The sequence below is a fragment of the Triturus cristatus genome, chromosome 2_1 (assembly GCF_964204655.1).
Source record: "Triturus cristatus chromosome 2_1, aTriCri1.1, whole genome shotgun sequence".
In the NCBI taxonomy this organism is placed as follows: domain Eukaryota; kingdom Metazoa; phylum Chordata; class Amphibia; order Caudata; family Salamandridae; genus Triturus; species Triturus cristatus.
Window position 1 is genome coordinate 977,091,399 of NC_140581.1, and position 16,864 is coordinate 977,108,262.

General features: G+C 41.1%; 1 protein-coding gene across 7 annotated transcripts in view; it reads right to left on the bottom strand.

Annotated features, from left to right (window-relative positions):
- The window catches only part of LOC146866151 (uncharacterized), a 1,119,785-nt gene that overhangs the window by 91,870 nt on the left and 1,011,051 nt on the right, over window positions 1-16,864 (bottom strand). For all 7 annotated transcript variants that reach the window (XM_085634060.1, XM_085634084.1, XM_085634050.1 and 4 more), the window contains one exon: window positions 8,857-9,036. In XM_085634060.1, the coding sequence (XP_085490186.1) occupies window positions 8,857-9,036 (180 nt within the window). The remainder of the gene's footprint in view (window positions 1-8,856; window positions 9,037-16,864) is intronic.

The following is a 16,864-nucleotide window of genomic DNA, read 5'->3' on the forward strand; positions in this document are numbered from 1 at the left end:
TGTGAATGGATGATTTTCTAGGTGCGTAACTGACTCTATAAGTGAGTCATTAAATGTATCTTACTGCAGACTAGTGACTAAACTGTGTGAATGTCTGTATGTTTCTGTCTGTTGGTGTATACGTGGCTGCATGGTTTTGTGAATAGCTATATGAGTGTCTATATGGGTTATCGATTGGTTGTCTGAGTATCTGTATGGGTGCCTGAGTGTTCGTGTGGGTAGGCTGTGTGTGACTCTGTGCATACATGTGTGAGTGGGTGATTCTATGGGTGCATGGTTTTAAGAGTGCATCTGTGATGAACTGTATGGTTGAGTGAGTGTATGTATGGGTGTGTTAGGGATTGAATGTATATCTCAGTGGTACATTTCTGACTAACAACATATGTGAAAGGCAGTATATATGCGTGTAAGAGTATATAAGTGGGTATATGTGAGAGTGTGTGATTGTGAGAGTGGCTGTATGGATGAGTGTGTGCTTGTATCAATGATTGTATAAGAGCGTAAGAATGTGGTACTATTTTTATGAGTAAGTGAACTTGAGTGTGTATAACTGCATAGGTGAGTAAATGGGAGTGTGATTAATTATTTGCATGACTGACTAGTTGTGAGAGTACCTCTATGGATGATTGGTGGTGTGTGAGTGTCTATGTAGGTGTATAAATGCATATGATAGTCCGGTACTGAGTGACTGTAAGTATGAGTGACTGTACAGGTGAGTGAGTGGATGTGTGTGTAGATCTAAGAGTCAATGAGTGGGTATGTAGTTACTGGTATTGGAGTATCTATGGTTTTGAGAATGGACGTCTGAAATTTTGATTGAGTATATCAAAGGGTGTGAGAAGATGCACTAATTTATCACATGGATGACGTCATCAGTGATGTCATTTCAGATGTCATCAGTGATGTCATCAGTGATGTCACTGACCATGTCATCAGTGATGTAATATGTGACATCATCAGCAGTGCATTGCGGGGGCGCGAGTTATAGTTAGCTGAACTAACTATAACAGGGGAATTTCTAGGGTTTTGTACGATGGAAATGTCCAGCTAACTATAACGCCCCTGAAACCTATGGTTTTTTCAGTGAATTTCTAAGGTTTTTTAAAATGCCAATTCCTAACTATAACGCCCCTGAAACCTTTGGTTTTTTGAGTGAATATATATATAAAATAAAAATACATTTAATAGATTATAAAATAGTAAAATAAATATATACAATTTAAACAAAAGTAATTGCATGCAAAAATTAATCTATATATTATGTAATAAAATATGAGTAGAACAATTAGTCATATATTAAAACTAATATATATTATAAAATCTACATATGTATATAAATATATGCATGCATAATATCAATAAACTGCACAAGATTTAAATTAAAACATATAATTCTTCAACAAAACTTCTTAAGAAAACATAAATCAAAACCATAAAATTAAATAGGTACTGTGTAATTCAATAAAAATATAACTAAATAAAACAAAACAATATACAAAATGTCAAAAATAAAATAAAGAATAAAAACAATTATCACCGTTACTGATCAATTGGAATCCTAAACCCCAAATAAAAATATATACATCTTAAAATGAAAAAAAACTTTATCCCAAAAAAGTTATAAGAACACATAGATCAAAGAAAATGCAATTTACTACTCAAATTCCAACCTAAGCAACATTAGAAGAAGTTCTTCATTTTGGAATAGTCAAATTTCCTGATCCCAGCCTAACAATAGTAACAGTTAGGAAATAATTGGATTTCAAGGGTTTGATTTAATATCCCCACTTCAATCTGAGGAGTAATTTAATCAAGTGTTGGATCTTGGAAGAGCTAGATTTTTTATTCGTACTCCAATGTAAGCATGACAGTGAAAGTGTTGGAGACTTTGGAGGAGCCAAATTTACCATTCCCACTTCAAACTGAGCAATATTGGTGAAAGCATTGCACTTTGGACGGATTACATTTACTATTCCCAGTTAGATGCAAGCAAGTGTTGCACTTCGGATAGGTCAGATTTATGCTTCCCACTATCATTTATGCATTAGTAGGGAAAGTGTTGGACTTTTAAGGGGTCAGATTTACTATTCCACCAACAACATAGGCAAAGATAGGAAATGTTTGGAACTTTGAACATACTATTTCCACTGCAAACTGAGCAACATTGGTGTTTCTATTGGATTTTGGAGGGTTCAAGTGTACTAGCCCCAGTCCCCAGTCCCCAGCAACATAAGCAACTGTAGAGAAAGTGTTGTACTTTGAGGAGGTCACAATCATATCCATTCCAACATGATCAACAGGATAAAATGTTTGGACCTTTCTCACACATCACATTTACTATTCCAAAACCAAAATAGCATACAAAAATACAGAGATTCAAAATAAACAAATGCATTCAAATTTAAATATGATACAATTAAGTAAAAAATATTGGGTTAGAGAACTGGCTCAAGACTTCATGGGAGAGATTCAAAAGGGTGCTGGTAAGGCTATTGCATTCCTTAGACAGGACATAAGGAAAATTGGAAACAGATGGTCAGACTTAAGAGACTACTCTATGACCTACAGAAACAGTATATGTCAACCAGAGAGGAAGAGATGCAAGGAGTGATTAAAGCACATAAAACGACTCATGAACAGATTATCATGAGAACTGGTTAGGCCATCTGAATGGCATCCCGGTGATTTTGTATGTACACCGTAAAAACAGACCTATCTCCTAAAGTACAAGTCAAAGCTTTGGTCAGTAGGCTGCTTAGAGTGATTAGGTCTCTTTTGCTCCCAGATCAAATTGCCTCTTTTGCGTGAAGACAGAATTATTCACTGTCAATCTGTCTGTTTGTGTGGTTGATAATGAATGGATGGATCAGAGTTGACAGCTTTGTGCAGGTTTTCCAATGTGCCCCTCGTGTAAAAGACCACATGTCCTTATCAGCAAAGGTCATGCTATTCCTGAATTTGCTGTACCTCTCCTGCACAGGGACCACATATTTGGGAAATTCTCCTAGCTGTGAGTAAGTGGGTCCAAATGCAAATTATATTCTTTAATGAGTGCATTAAAAAGTATGGCAGCCTAACCTGAATATGGTTTTAACTGAATTGAGATATCTGGTCATTCATGAGGCTGTGGTTGAAGGCACTTGCTAGATGCAAGATATAGTCCATTTGCTTGACTCCTCTTCCTCCGTTATCCACACCATGACTCCTTTTTTTCTACTGAGTAAATATGCCGATAATTAGCTAGGGGACTTAAGGCCAGCTTTCAATGTAAACATGATGTAACTTTGTATGTAAGAATAATTGTTACGCAGGCCTAAATAGCACATAGCTAACCCACGTCCTTATAGTGGACCACCTTTCTCTTGGTATAGGACCGAATGACATCAACCTTTGTGACTAAAATTGTCATCTTCTCATCAGAATTTTTTATTGCACCTATATTGCGAATTGCAATCCCAGCACTCGCCTACAACACTGTACACAGTTACCCCATTGTTTAGATTGTGCATGTGAATTGTACAATTATATTCCTGTTTACACTAAATAACAGTACTATTTATTTAGATTATCCTTGCATCAGATCATATGAAATACGGATGCCTATACTGCACTGACAGGGACAGCTATAGATTTTGTAAAACAGCATATATGAGTATAGAACCCAAAGTACCAAGCCCATTTGATGTTGTGATAACCGCAGTTCACAAAATAACAGGGTTTAACATCAAAAGCAGGCCTTTCACAATTTGCTAAAGTTTTTTTATGAGTCAGAAAAGTCTTTGCCTCCTATAAAAGGAGTTTTGTGACCCGTTTCAAATTGCAAATAGGAGGGGGCGCTAAAGGAGTGTCTCCCTTGTATTTGAGCTTCTGAATCAGATGTATCATAGTTTGTGGCTTTAATTGTGATCGCAAACCACTGATCAGATATCAACTCATGAGCTAGGCCGGTAAAGTAATGATACAGCTACTAATTTTCCACTTTATCCTACTTTGCCCTTTGGAAATTGTGTCAGCGAATTCCAACTTCTTTCTTCCTAAAAGAAGTAGCTGTGCATTTAGTGATCACAGGCTCTGCAAACCATTTGCAAATGCAACTGCAGGGACAGTGTTCTGCTGTAACTTACAAGCTTTCATGCCTGCATTCACAACCAATCACAGCGATTTACAAATTGTGGCCTGCTAATTAATAATCATGAAGCAGGCCATTTATGACCCCCCTATGAATGTACAATTTGCAATACGACCTCTTAGTACATAGATCATATTGAAAATTATATTCACAATTGCAATCCAGTCAGTGAAAATAGTATATCCCTGGTGTGTGAATGGGAATAGTACATCTGACCCATAGTGTACTAACCGAATTGCCCCAAATAATCAATTTTGTTGCATACATGTCTTTATACAGATTAAAAGGGGGATATCAAGTTGCGTTATAGGTTTCTATTGGCTGCTTAAAATGGACATAGACAGCTGGAAAAATCCCTGTCATAGGTAGAGAACTATTTTGAATGTTATCCGTTCCTAGGCTCCTACATATTCTCCAGAATTACCCATATGTGATTGTTCCCGAAGATATTTGTAACCATTATGGTATTTAGTTTTAATGGGGCAGCAATATTTTATTTTTGTATCTAAAAATTGCAGGAATACTGGTATGTGCTTGCCAGTGTAGTCAATTGACTGTGAAGTGTCAACAGGTGCAAGGAGAAGTTACTCCCACACTATTTTGCATGTGATATATTGCATGACAAAAAAATTGCAGCCATTACATAAACCTTAACACAACATCACAAACTAGTGCATTATAAATAGATATGTAAGATAAGAATAGTAAATATATACCTAACTTGATGATGTAGGTGTAGGCAATGGAACGGATTCAATAATTTTGTAGGTCCATATTGACAAACTTATTATATTGTCACACAACCACTGAGGAGTGCACAAGACTAAGGGGCATATTACAATGTGGGTTGGAGTTGCCTATGACCGACACCGTCGCGGTCTTGGGACGGACCGACCTCCAGTCAGCGGTTCCGACCACCTGATTATGATGCGACCGAACACTGTTCAGTGCATACTCCCATTTCCCTATGATCGCTTGTGTTACGTAAACAAGCTGTAATACAGGCTCCCATAGAAAAATGGGGGTATTTGTAAAACCCAGTACCCTGTGGCAGGCACCCAATGGTGCCTGCCACACAGTGCAGTGCAGGGATTTACAGAGGGCTCCCTGGATATCTCCTCTGCCACCAACCATAGGCCATGGAGGCAAGGGGGATCTGCTAGGGGCCCCCAAAGTCACTTACCACCAGTTTTTCTGTATCGGAAAGTCCAGCATGGAAAGGCTGTGGGAAACCAACATCGTAATCTGGATGGCAGAAACGCTATCCATAGCGGATTGCAGTGCGGGTCCGACTGGCCGGAAGACTCCGAAAACCGGTCGGAATGAGTGGCCGGTTTACGCTCCAACCACAAACTGACAATGTCGCTCGGAAAGCTTCCAACCAGCGGTCGGATGCTTTCTGACCGACATCGTAATCAGCTCCTAAATCTCCATTAGCGGAGTGAATGCATTATTCTATTTAAAATGTATTTCTACATTACACTACTGTAGATATTCTGTGAACCATTCACTTTATGTTGACATTGCTTATTAGGAAGCCAAAAGCTTCTGTGAGTGGTTGGATAAAATGTGTGTTTTAATATCCAGGGTCGAATTACACAACTTTGGGTGTGATACTTTCATTGTTCATGATATAACAGATGTCAGTGTCTGCCCTGTGTTTTTTTTAATTATATTTTTCCACAACAGTACAATCAAAACTAACCCCCAAAAGAGACTTGCTTCTTCCATGTACATAAGCAGCACAGGTAGAGATTGGCATTGCTCATATCAGCAAGCAGAGCAATCATCCTATGACTCATGCTAGTGTTAAAGTGTTGTTTATAAATACAATTATAATGCCTAATTTAGATATGTTTTAGTTAGCATAACTTGGCCGCACTAGGCCAGTTTAAATGAATGCCCGGAGTTTAAAAAAAAAAACTTTTATTTTGCCAAGCACGAACAATGGACATAAAATGTATTTGTTCTCTTTCAAAAAACCATTTTTAATTCTGCCATAGATTACGGTGTTTTTCTCTCTACTTCTAACTGTAACATTTCTCAAGCTTCCTTGGTCGAGGAAGAGAACTCTGCAATGTCTCTATTTGTGAAGAAGCCACATTCTTTACCATTTATTAGAGAGACAGGCTTTAGCCTGTAGGGGCAGAGATATGTTCTTCATTACCTTTTGATTATGCTACTTTCCTTAACTAACTAAGGGTCATATTATCAAGGAACGGCGATAACATTATCGCCGCTTTAGCGGCAGGACACTGCCACTAAAGCGGCGATAATGGGCTTGATAATATGCCCTTGTGAATTTCCATAGAAGCCCAGGTTCTGGTGTGATTTACGTAAGTGGGTTCTGGTGTGAACCTGGGCTTCTATGGGAATTCACAAGGGCATATTATAAAGCCCATTATCGCTGCTTTAGCGGCAGTTTCCTGCCGCTAAAGCAGCGATAATGTTATCGCCTTCCTTGATAATATGGCCCTAACTTTTACTTTCTATTGAATACATCCTTAAACGATATTAGTGTCTCAAGACTTTCCTAAAGTTTATGGTAAATTGGTTAATGACTTGTAATGAAGAACTCTTCCTTGTACTGCAATCCGACTCCTCATGGTCAATTAACCTGGGCTCCTCAAAACTAGCCCCAAAAAAAACAAACAGCAGTGGCAGATACTTGAACTGAAAATACGTGCTAAGCAACAAAGTAACATTATTTCTAGAACACTTACTCTCCTGCTTCACCTATAGTGCCATCGATCTCTGTGGTTCCAGTACAGCGAGTACAATGTTTCAACATGTTGCCTTGTGATCCCTTCAGAACTCTTTGTACATGTGATGGTGATACTTTGCCAATGTACAGATTCATAATGGGTCAGCATAGGTAATGTTTGATTTCATTACAGTCAGTTTAGTTTCTGGTTTCCACCATATTGTACAAGTAATGGATGTGCCGATTTTAAGGGAAGTTTGGTTGGTAACGAGGGTCAGGTTAAGAAATTCTATCATTTGTGTCTGTGTACACCTATGCTTTGGCCTCTGTGTCTTAGAGGTTTTAATATATACTGGCTGGTGGCTTCCATTTTGACTGAACTGAAGATCCATGATTGCATGTATCGGGTCAATCTCCTGGCATGTTGCCTGGGACTTCCTCCCAAACTATCAAATGCATGATGAATAAGGTTTTGCATTTAATGTTGGTGTCAACTGGAAGCCAGCAGGTGCTTTTCTGTCCTTTATAGAAACCTTTGTTATTCGAAGCAGAGAAGAGCCAATAATTAACAGGCCAGGAGAACACAGACAGTCTTAATACATTGATTCCAATTATTACCTGCAGCTGGTCAAACAACTTATAAGTGGATAGGAAATTGTACCTACATTATACAGTGACAGAACTACTCCAAAACCTTTACAAAACTAGTTTGAGGCTGACTCCCAAAACAGCCCCAAAGTCAGCTCTCTTATAGACTTTAACAAGGCATTGCATGACCAATAATATTATTCGGCGTGACAGTCATGGGCCATGAGAGTAGCCAATGAATAAGGGGCAGTGAGTGATGTACAACTTAGGTCAGTAAAGAAGCAAATAAAAATAAAAAATTCAAAAATCAAAATAAACTTAAATGCAGCTGTTCTTAAACTAGGGTCTGGGGACCCCTCGGGCCCACGAGGACTACTCCGAGAATCCTTGACCGTTTAGAAAACTAAATATTATTGGCAGATTAATGAAGTAAATAACCATAAAAAGCAAACTGCAAAATGCTCAATTTGAAAATGATTTGTAAATATGAAGGAATTTCAAATTGGTGACTAAAAATTTCGTTGGTGTTATTAGCTTGCTTTGTGTGAGTAGCACAGGTATAGCAAACAGAATGTAGTATGGATGATTTGTAGCCTCGATTGAAGCAGTGGTATGGGCTGACATAGCGATTTATCTTTTACAAATAAAACTAAATATTAGGAAAGCTTCAAACTTCCACTTCAATCAATCAATCAGGGGTTGGTGAAGCGCGCTACTCACCCGTGAGTGTCTCAAGGCGCTGAGGGGAGGGTAGGGCAGCTCCCGGTCAGTTGAAGAGCCAGGTCTTGAGATCTCGTCTGAATGAGTGCAGGTTAGGATTTAAGATTTAAAGTTCAATTTGTGTGTATTTTTTGTTTGTGAAATAAACATTTAATTATTTGTGCATTTGCTCAATATATCCTATAATTTTAGGGGAACAACCTTTACAATGCAACTTTTACAACGCACTACCATTACAACGAAACTGTTACAACACGAGTGCATTGACAACGCAGGACATTACAACGCAAGTCTTTAAATCGACTTGCACTAGATGGCGTGCTAACATTAAAAATAGTGTAGTTTACTATCCCAACACCTTCCCTACTGTTACGTGGACTGGAGTTGGAATAGTAAATTACACTTTTTTAATGTTAGCACGCCATCTAGTGCAAGTCGATGTAAAGACTTGCGTTGTAATGTCCTGCGTTGTCAAGGCACTCGCGTTGTAAAACTTTCGTTGTAACAGCATGCGTTGTAACAGCATGCGTTGTAACATCATACATCCATAATTTTATGTCTTGTTCTGTGGTTCAAATTGTAGAAACTGCTTAGTTAGGCTTCCCGGCTCCGAGTAGTGATACATTGGGTGTCCACAGAAGTCAAAAGGTTAAGAATTGCTGCTGTAATGCGATTAAGCTGAAAAAGCTGTATTAAGAGTATTTATATCTCTTACCAATTCGAAAATGGATTCATTCTCGCTGTTTCCTAAGGAAACACAGTGACCTGCTCCTTTCTCTTTCACAATCACATAAGACTCTTGATGGAAGGCACACTGCAGTTTGTAGCGATCTTGTTCCAAAGGACAAAGGATGAAAAGGTGGTCTTTCTTATAATCACTTGGGTTTTCCAGTGACTGTGAAAAAAAAGGAAGAGTATGGACACTGAAATCTCAGATATCAAATATAATTGATGCAAAACCAATACATCAATGCAGCTTGACGAAGCCTCTTATATACGTTACACATGTACCAGAATTCTATAAATCCTGGAGGAATGGTGAAAGTGTGACAATCATCGCTATCCTTGACAAACGAACTAATAAAGTTAAATGCTACTTTACCTGTTAAAGTGATTCTGTAGTGCCCATACTGAAGTGTCCTTGTCTTAACCCCTTCGCCGTGGCACGAATTTTGCCGCGGCGCTGGGGGGGTTCGGGGTGAGCGCGGCGCCGCCATGCTCTTGACGGAACCACTCCATCATGAGCCACGGGCGCGCTGTGCTCATGACGGAGTGGTTCCGTCACAACTCCGCCCACTTGCATTGTTCGCCCGCACAGGCGGGGAATCAGTGCCGCGTGGGCGGAGCGGCCGCAACGGCCGCAGCATGATGGAACCACTCCGTCATGAGCACACGGCGCCCGTGGCTCATGACGGAGTGGTTCCGTCATGAGCAGGCAAGGGGTTAAGCTAGATATAGGGCGTACTGCCCTCCCAGTCCACAAAAGAATTTTGCAACATCTTAGAGCCATCAAGAATCATGACGCTAACTAACCGGTAGCCAGACGTTTTCATGCCTTACACAATGGAGACAATAGTAATATTGGACACAGTGTCATTGATGATGTGGCCAAAAAGATTACAGGAGGAGACAGGGAGAAGTAAATACGCAGGTTGAGTCAAAGTATATACTTGAATTAAACAGCAAAGAATCTAGGGCTAGAGGTATGATCATTTTTTGCTGTCGCAAATGTGAAATCACCCCCTGTTCAACTGCAAAAAAGGGCGGTAGTACTTACAAACAATATTTTGTGAGTCGGTGACTCACAAATAATGTTTCCGAGTTGCTTCGCGGAAGGGGCGTGCCAAGGGCATCCCTTCCTAACAGTGAGTCGGAATGGTATGTACAATTGTTTTGCGTTTGCATTTGCACTCGCAAAACACTCTCAGTTTACCACCTACTTCAAGTAGGTGGTAAGCCACTCGTAAATAAGAAAGGGTCCCCAGGGGACCCTTCCGCTTTGTGAAAGGATGCGAAAATAATTTTTAAGAGCAGACAGTGGTCCCACAGACCACTGCCTACTTTAAAAAAATTAAACAGAAATGTTTCATTTTTCTTTTTTAAATGCATCCTATTTTCCTTTAAGTAAAACGGGCTGCATTTTAAAAAAAACCCTGCTTTATTGGAAAAGCAGCCACAGACATGGTGGTCTGCCGACCTCAGCAGGCCATCATCCCTGGGAGTGCTGGACATTCCTAATGGATCACAACTTGAGGCCTGGCTCATGAATATTGATGAGGCAGGTAATTTCCGACCCCATTAGGAATCGCAAACAGTGTCTAGGACACTGTAGTACACTCCATATTGCGAGTCGCAAATTGCGAGTTGCAAAATGTTGCAATTTGCAACTGGCAAAATGGAATGGTCATACATCTGGCCCCTAGAGGTTTAAACTATGATGAAGGAATGTATGTACATTTGTGACACTTTATCCTTCCCCATTACTCTTTGGATGCTGCTTGTAATGTATTTGGAGACAGTGATCATTTTTAGGTCTGATGTTAGTCAAGAGCTTTTGATTTTACTATAATATGTATATATTTATTGTAAGGAAATGCCTCTTTTGCACGTTCACCCCCACATTTTTTGACTGATAATGCTGTTTTTTTGACTCTGAGAGTGCACTAAGGCCAGCTAACCAGCCGTCAGTGCCAGTGTTCTAACCCTACACCACGTTATGTTGAATTGGATACACCCAGTTGGCAAGTACTGGCTTACTTATAAGTCCCTAGTATATAGTACCACAGCTACTCAGGGCATGTAAGACAGTAGGCCTGATTTTGATCTTGGCGGATGGGTTACTCTGTCACAACGGTGACGAATACCCTGTCCGCCGAAATATAAATCCCATAGGATATAAAGGGATTTATATTTCAGCAGACGGGATGTCCGTCACAGTTGTGATGGAGTAACCCGTCCGCCAAGATCTAAATCAGGCCCAGAGTGTTCACCCAGGGTTGAACACTGTTTGTGCTACTCTGAATGTGACAGACAAAATGGGCCCCAGCCTGCCATTGCAGACTGACAAGGCAGTGTGTAATGCTGCCAGTTCGAGTATGCCATTACACCTGATGACAAGGTCACCACTTCCCTCAAGCAATATATGTAAGTCTTCCAGAAGAAAGACCTATAGAGTCCTATGACAGGAAGCAATACTAAGTAAGAAATATGATTTTCTATATGTTTTAGCAGCAACACTGCCAAATTGTAATTTTGCTTTTGAAGGGTTAGGAGCTCCATTGGCTAACATAGGGTTACCGGCTGGCACCCCAGTCCAGCTAACTTAGCCCAGCTAACAAACAAAGTCAAGTAAGGTGTCAAATTAATTGTGACATTAAATCTGACCTGCTGCCCAGGCCAGATTTAAAGTCACTAATAAAGTTAAGCAACTTTTAGAAAGTTGCCACACTGCACTCCAGCTAGTCCAGTGGGCTCAAAAGGCACTGGTACATAGATGTGTTTCTGACCCCCTGGGGAGACATGGAAATTACTCCCAGACCCAGGAAGAAAGACAGTTTGCGCAGAGCAAGGTGCCACCTCATCTCCCAGGACGGCCACTCCAGGTGTTAGCCCACAAGGCAAGCTTCAAAGGTAAAGCCGCATTTGAAGGGCTGCTTGTTACAACATTCTTGATCGGGATACCTTTTGTTCCTGCAGACAATTAGGAGACAAAGCAAAGGGAGGGAAACTTGTCCAAACCAGTTTTGTGGTAGGCTTCTATCCCACTGGTAGCCACACCTTCAGGGTGGGTTACCTGCTCCCGAAGACTGAAAAAGGATCATGTCATCTTGAAGGGGGCAAGAATGGGGCACTCTGGGATAGCTAGAGGCCACATATCACAGAAACTTCATCACTAGAGGGGAGGGGACCCAGTAGCCCATTGGATATTGGCCACGTGGTCTGCTCAGGGCACTTTCCTGGGATAAGTAGGGCACCCCTGGCACACTACCCCTCAGTCCCCACTGGAGAAGAGAAGAGGACTGAAACAGGACTGCCCTGCTGGCTTTTACCCTCACAAAGAGAAGCTGCACCTTTGTGAAGACCTGCACCTGCTGCACTTTTGTGCTACAGAGAATAGGACTTTGCCTGTAGCTCCTGAAAGGGGGAAAAGTCATTTTCCCGTCTTCACCAACAACACTGACTCCAACGATTAGTCCGCTGATCTCCTGGAACCAGTTCCAGGACAACAAGAGATGAAAGAGCCCAAACAGGCAAGTTAGTAGCCACCGCAGATGTTTTGCCTCTACCAGTTGCCAGACACCACAAAGAAACAATCTGGTAAGGCCAAAACTTGTTACAATTGCATTCACTGCAACAACTTCATTACCGGTAATTCCATTACACATCCATTAATGGGCAAACAAGTTAAACTGCGGCATTCAACTGACTGCAACTCCACATTTGTAATTTACTGCATTAAATGCACATGTGGCTTAAGGTATAAAGGGAAAACTGAACATAAAATCAAAATTAGAATAACAGAACTTAAAAGTACGATATGAAACAAAAATGTCAATTTGAATCTGGCAGCACACTGGCTAGAAAAGAAACAACATTGCTCAACTGAGGATCTTAATTCTTGAAAAACTACAAACCAGTCCAGATAAAGACAACTCCAAGCTATTATCACAGAAAGACATATGGTGGATTAAAAAATTCAACGCCATGATGCTGTTGGGTTTAAATGACAAAATCGACATGAGCTGCTTCTTATAATCCAAGCACACTATTCAGGGTAATCATACAGAGAACATTACACCATACACACATGCACATAGGTAATCACTGGGGTCAAGTAATTCATCAGGGTATGGCATATTTATCAGTGATATTATGTACGACAATTTTGTTAGAACAGGATTGGAACATATTCACAAACCTATTATTTTGGTCTCAAAAAGTTCATCAATATTATGACTGGGAAATAATGATGTCACTTTTATCTCCTTTCAACCTATTTTCGCTCAGAGCTTTACTTCTGCAAGACCTCACAGTTATTCATCTTTCAACAGCTATAGAGCACTCACTCTAACTTTGTTTGACTCGCATTACACTAATAACACCAGATCTCTTCTTGTTTCTGCACTATTATTTCTTCCGATTTTTCAAGCTTCCTGTCAGAATCTTCTTTTTCCTTTCTTATTTTTTAATAGTTGCAGAGTATTTTTGTTTGGATGTAGAGGTTATATTTGATCATTCTATTTTTTTATCCCAGGATACCATCAGTGACTAGAAAACTTTACTGCAGTACATATTCTTAATTTGCGCACTGGATAAGACCAATATATGAATTCATTTGCATAGTTATTCGAGTACAGTACATGTTGCATATCACTTTCTAGACGGTTTTAATTTCAGCGCATTTATCTTACACCTCGAACTGTAATTAAAACTTGTATTGTACCTTATTGTTCAAGCAAACCAGTATAATAGCACAGTGCTTTTTCTGTACCACTTCAAAATGGCCACCACTTGTCGTAGTTCAGAGGCTATTTCTTGCATAATAGTCCTGTTTCTATGGGTTTTTTTTAACTCTGGAGTTTTCCGGCATTTTTCTGCTATTCGCACCATACAGAACGCCGAGTACTATGGAGCATACTTAATTTCAAAGAGGTGAGGACAAGTCTTTCATAGCTTCTATATTCGTGCGTAATTTAAGGATGCACATGTTCTTTTAGCTTATCTTTAGCTGTGCATTCCTTTGTGTGATCCACAGGAACATTGGATATAAACGAGTGAGAACTTTTGTACTGATACGAGTTACACGGCTGCATCAGCGGCACTCTTGCATGTATTCTAACATTGTAATTTTCTACAATTCTCCATGTTTTATTCGGCAATATTCAAGCATGGTGATTGCATCCGTCATTATTTTATTCAGCCAGTTTTAGCTTGGCACTCTCAGTAAGTGGCCATTTTCTCTATTCATCACAAATCTCCTCTGAAACTCTTTTTTATTTAGTATTTTACTTAGTATTTCTGTGACACTTTAATCTAGATTCTTAGTGAGGGGTATACATCTGGCTACATTTTTTACACAGACACCTTACTCAGCACTATTCTTCATTCTGTGCATGATTGTTCCAGCTTAACACATAAGCTTGGTGCAGGTATCATTTCACTTACCTACATATCGGGTTCAATCGGTGAAGGCCTTTGGAGATGATTTATCATGATTATCTATATTGTGATTGGGAGAATCATGTCCTTCCTGTATTTGACAATAAGTTTATTTACTAATTGTGCATTCAGAGCCCCTGAAGAAGGGATTGTTTATCCCATAATGCATTGGGACTGTTTTTGAGAGAAGACTCACTTTGATAAAAAAGAAATCCTGGAAATATTATTTGTAAATATTGCATACGCTGTTATTGATACAAACCTATGAAATATTGAATACAGTGTCTACATAACATGATTGCGCAACAGCGGAGAGTGATCCACAGCCAATATACAGGACAATGTAATTGTAATAAACAATTTTTTTGAGAGTATGCATATTGAAGTATGAATTGATAGATTTTGTGTAACACATCACACAGCTGTGCGGCTAAGTGTCAAGTAAATCTGTACACTTGCAATTAAGACAAAAGCCAAAACTTGTGCCTGAGTGTGCTGGACTTGGGAGTGCTCTTAGACTCCAGATTCATCACAGCCAAGGGACACCAGCCCTCACCAAAGAATCTTCATCCAACCAGGGTGTGGCAAGACCAGTAGTACAGCACCAGCTGCCCGACTACTGCAATATAGAGGACTTCGAGGGAGCTCAATGTCTGTTGCCAAAGTCACCCCACGATACCCGTTATCTGAGAAACCACCACCGAGACACCGCCATCAACTGCACCACAACCAAAGCATCCTTTTGAGTAGCTTTGTCTGCATCCCTCATCAGCAGGGCCACTCCGTTGACTTCTATGGCAGTCATGCTGTGGAGTTTGAAACTTGCTCTAAAAACACTATAATGGCCAGGTAACTGTCCTAAGAATGCCTACTAGCCTCTTAGACGTCGTACCTGTTAGATTTGGTCGCCCAACTCAGGCTAGAGTACCTGCATTATCTTTTTCCAAACTTTTGAAAAGTTTACAAAAGATTTGTTGACCAATGCGTGTTTCCAGTTGCATTTAAAAGTGAAAAAAGCTTATAAAATCCACATCTCCAGAACACTAGGGAGGATATTAATGATCAAAGTCTCTAAAAATAAAAAAAACACATGCCATATTTATAAATTGTTGCTGTGTCTGTGTATTGGTGCGTGATTTTGTTGATTGGTGCTCTGACCATGATATGAGTGATGTAATATGTGAGGTCATAAGCAGTACATTGCGGAGGCATAAGTTACAGTTAGGTCAGGCAACTATAACTGATGGATTTCAATGGTTTTGTATGATTAAATCTGAGCCTAACTATAATGTTCCTGCAACATTTGTGTTTTTTCAGTGAAACAACCCCTGCATGCTGCCAACCCCAAGCTGTGCAAGGCTTTTGGCTGTGGTGGGGGTTTTAATTTAATTTTTAAATTGTATGGAGTTTTATATAGTGCGAACTTGACCCGAAGGCATCGGGTATCAGAGTGCTTTACATAGCACCAGTTGCATTACATGACGACACATTCATTTTTGTTAGGCACGGGGAGATTAAGTGATTTGCCCACAATCACAGGATGTTCAACGTCATTGCTGAGACTGGAACCCGGTTCCCCAGATTCGAGGTCGACTGCCCTAGCCAGGGAGTGCAGCCAACCCCACAGGCAGCAAATCTCTGGCTGCGCATGACTTTAGACCTACGTGGTGGGGGTTGCCCCCAGGACCTGACCTGTGGCCAGGCCCTGCGGCCTACCCAATGTATGTAGCCAACCTGTGGGCCCCCTCTCTCGGCACTCCATCCCCTGGGGACTGGTGCATTGTTCAGGGCTAGGGGGCATGGTGCCCCCTCCCCTGGTCACTTTTTTACCATGGGGACCCCATCCCCATGGACCCAGCAACATATTTCAGGGTGAGGGGGCACACGGTCCCCTTCCCAAAGTGGTTTTGGCCTCAGGGACCTAAATCCCCATGGCCCGGCATCATATTTAATGAGAAGGGGGAACATGGCCCCCCTCTCCAGGACAATTTCAGCCCCAGCGACCCCATCCCCTGGGGACTGGCACATTTTGGGGGTGCCCATGCACACCCTTCCTGGGGTGATTTTGGCCCCAATGACTGTATCCCCCTGGGCTCAACAAATTACACAATGGGGTGGGGGCACAAAGCCCCCTCTCTGTGCCCTTTGGGGCCCCAGGGACCCATTCCCTGAGGACCAGCACCTATTTAAATTGGGAGGGGAGCACACAGCCCCCCTCCCCGGGAAGATATTGGCCCCACAGATCCCATCCCCTGGCCAACAAAGAGTTGGTGCCCTGGTGCCCACCCAGGGAGCCCACCACAATATGGTTGAGGGCCTGAAGGCCTCGGCTGCTCCTGCTGCCCCATCCAGCACCCTACCTTCAGCGGTAGCCGGCTTTGCTCCCTCCTGCAGAAAGCAGCTAAAAATGGTGCTCACTGTGGGCAGGAGCAATTTTTGTTATCTGTTTCCTGCCCACTTCAGTGCAAGCAGGATGAAAAGTCCACTCCCAGAAGGTGGAAGCTCTTTTCATGCTCCCACCCACTGGGAGAAAACTTATTGTTTGATCCTGCTGGGTAGGAGTT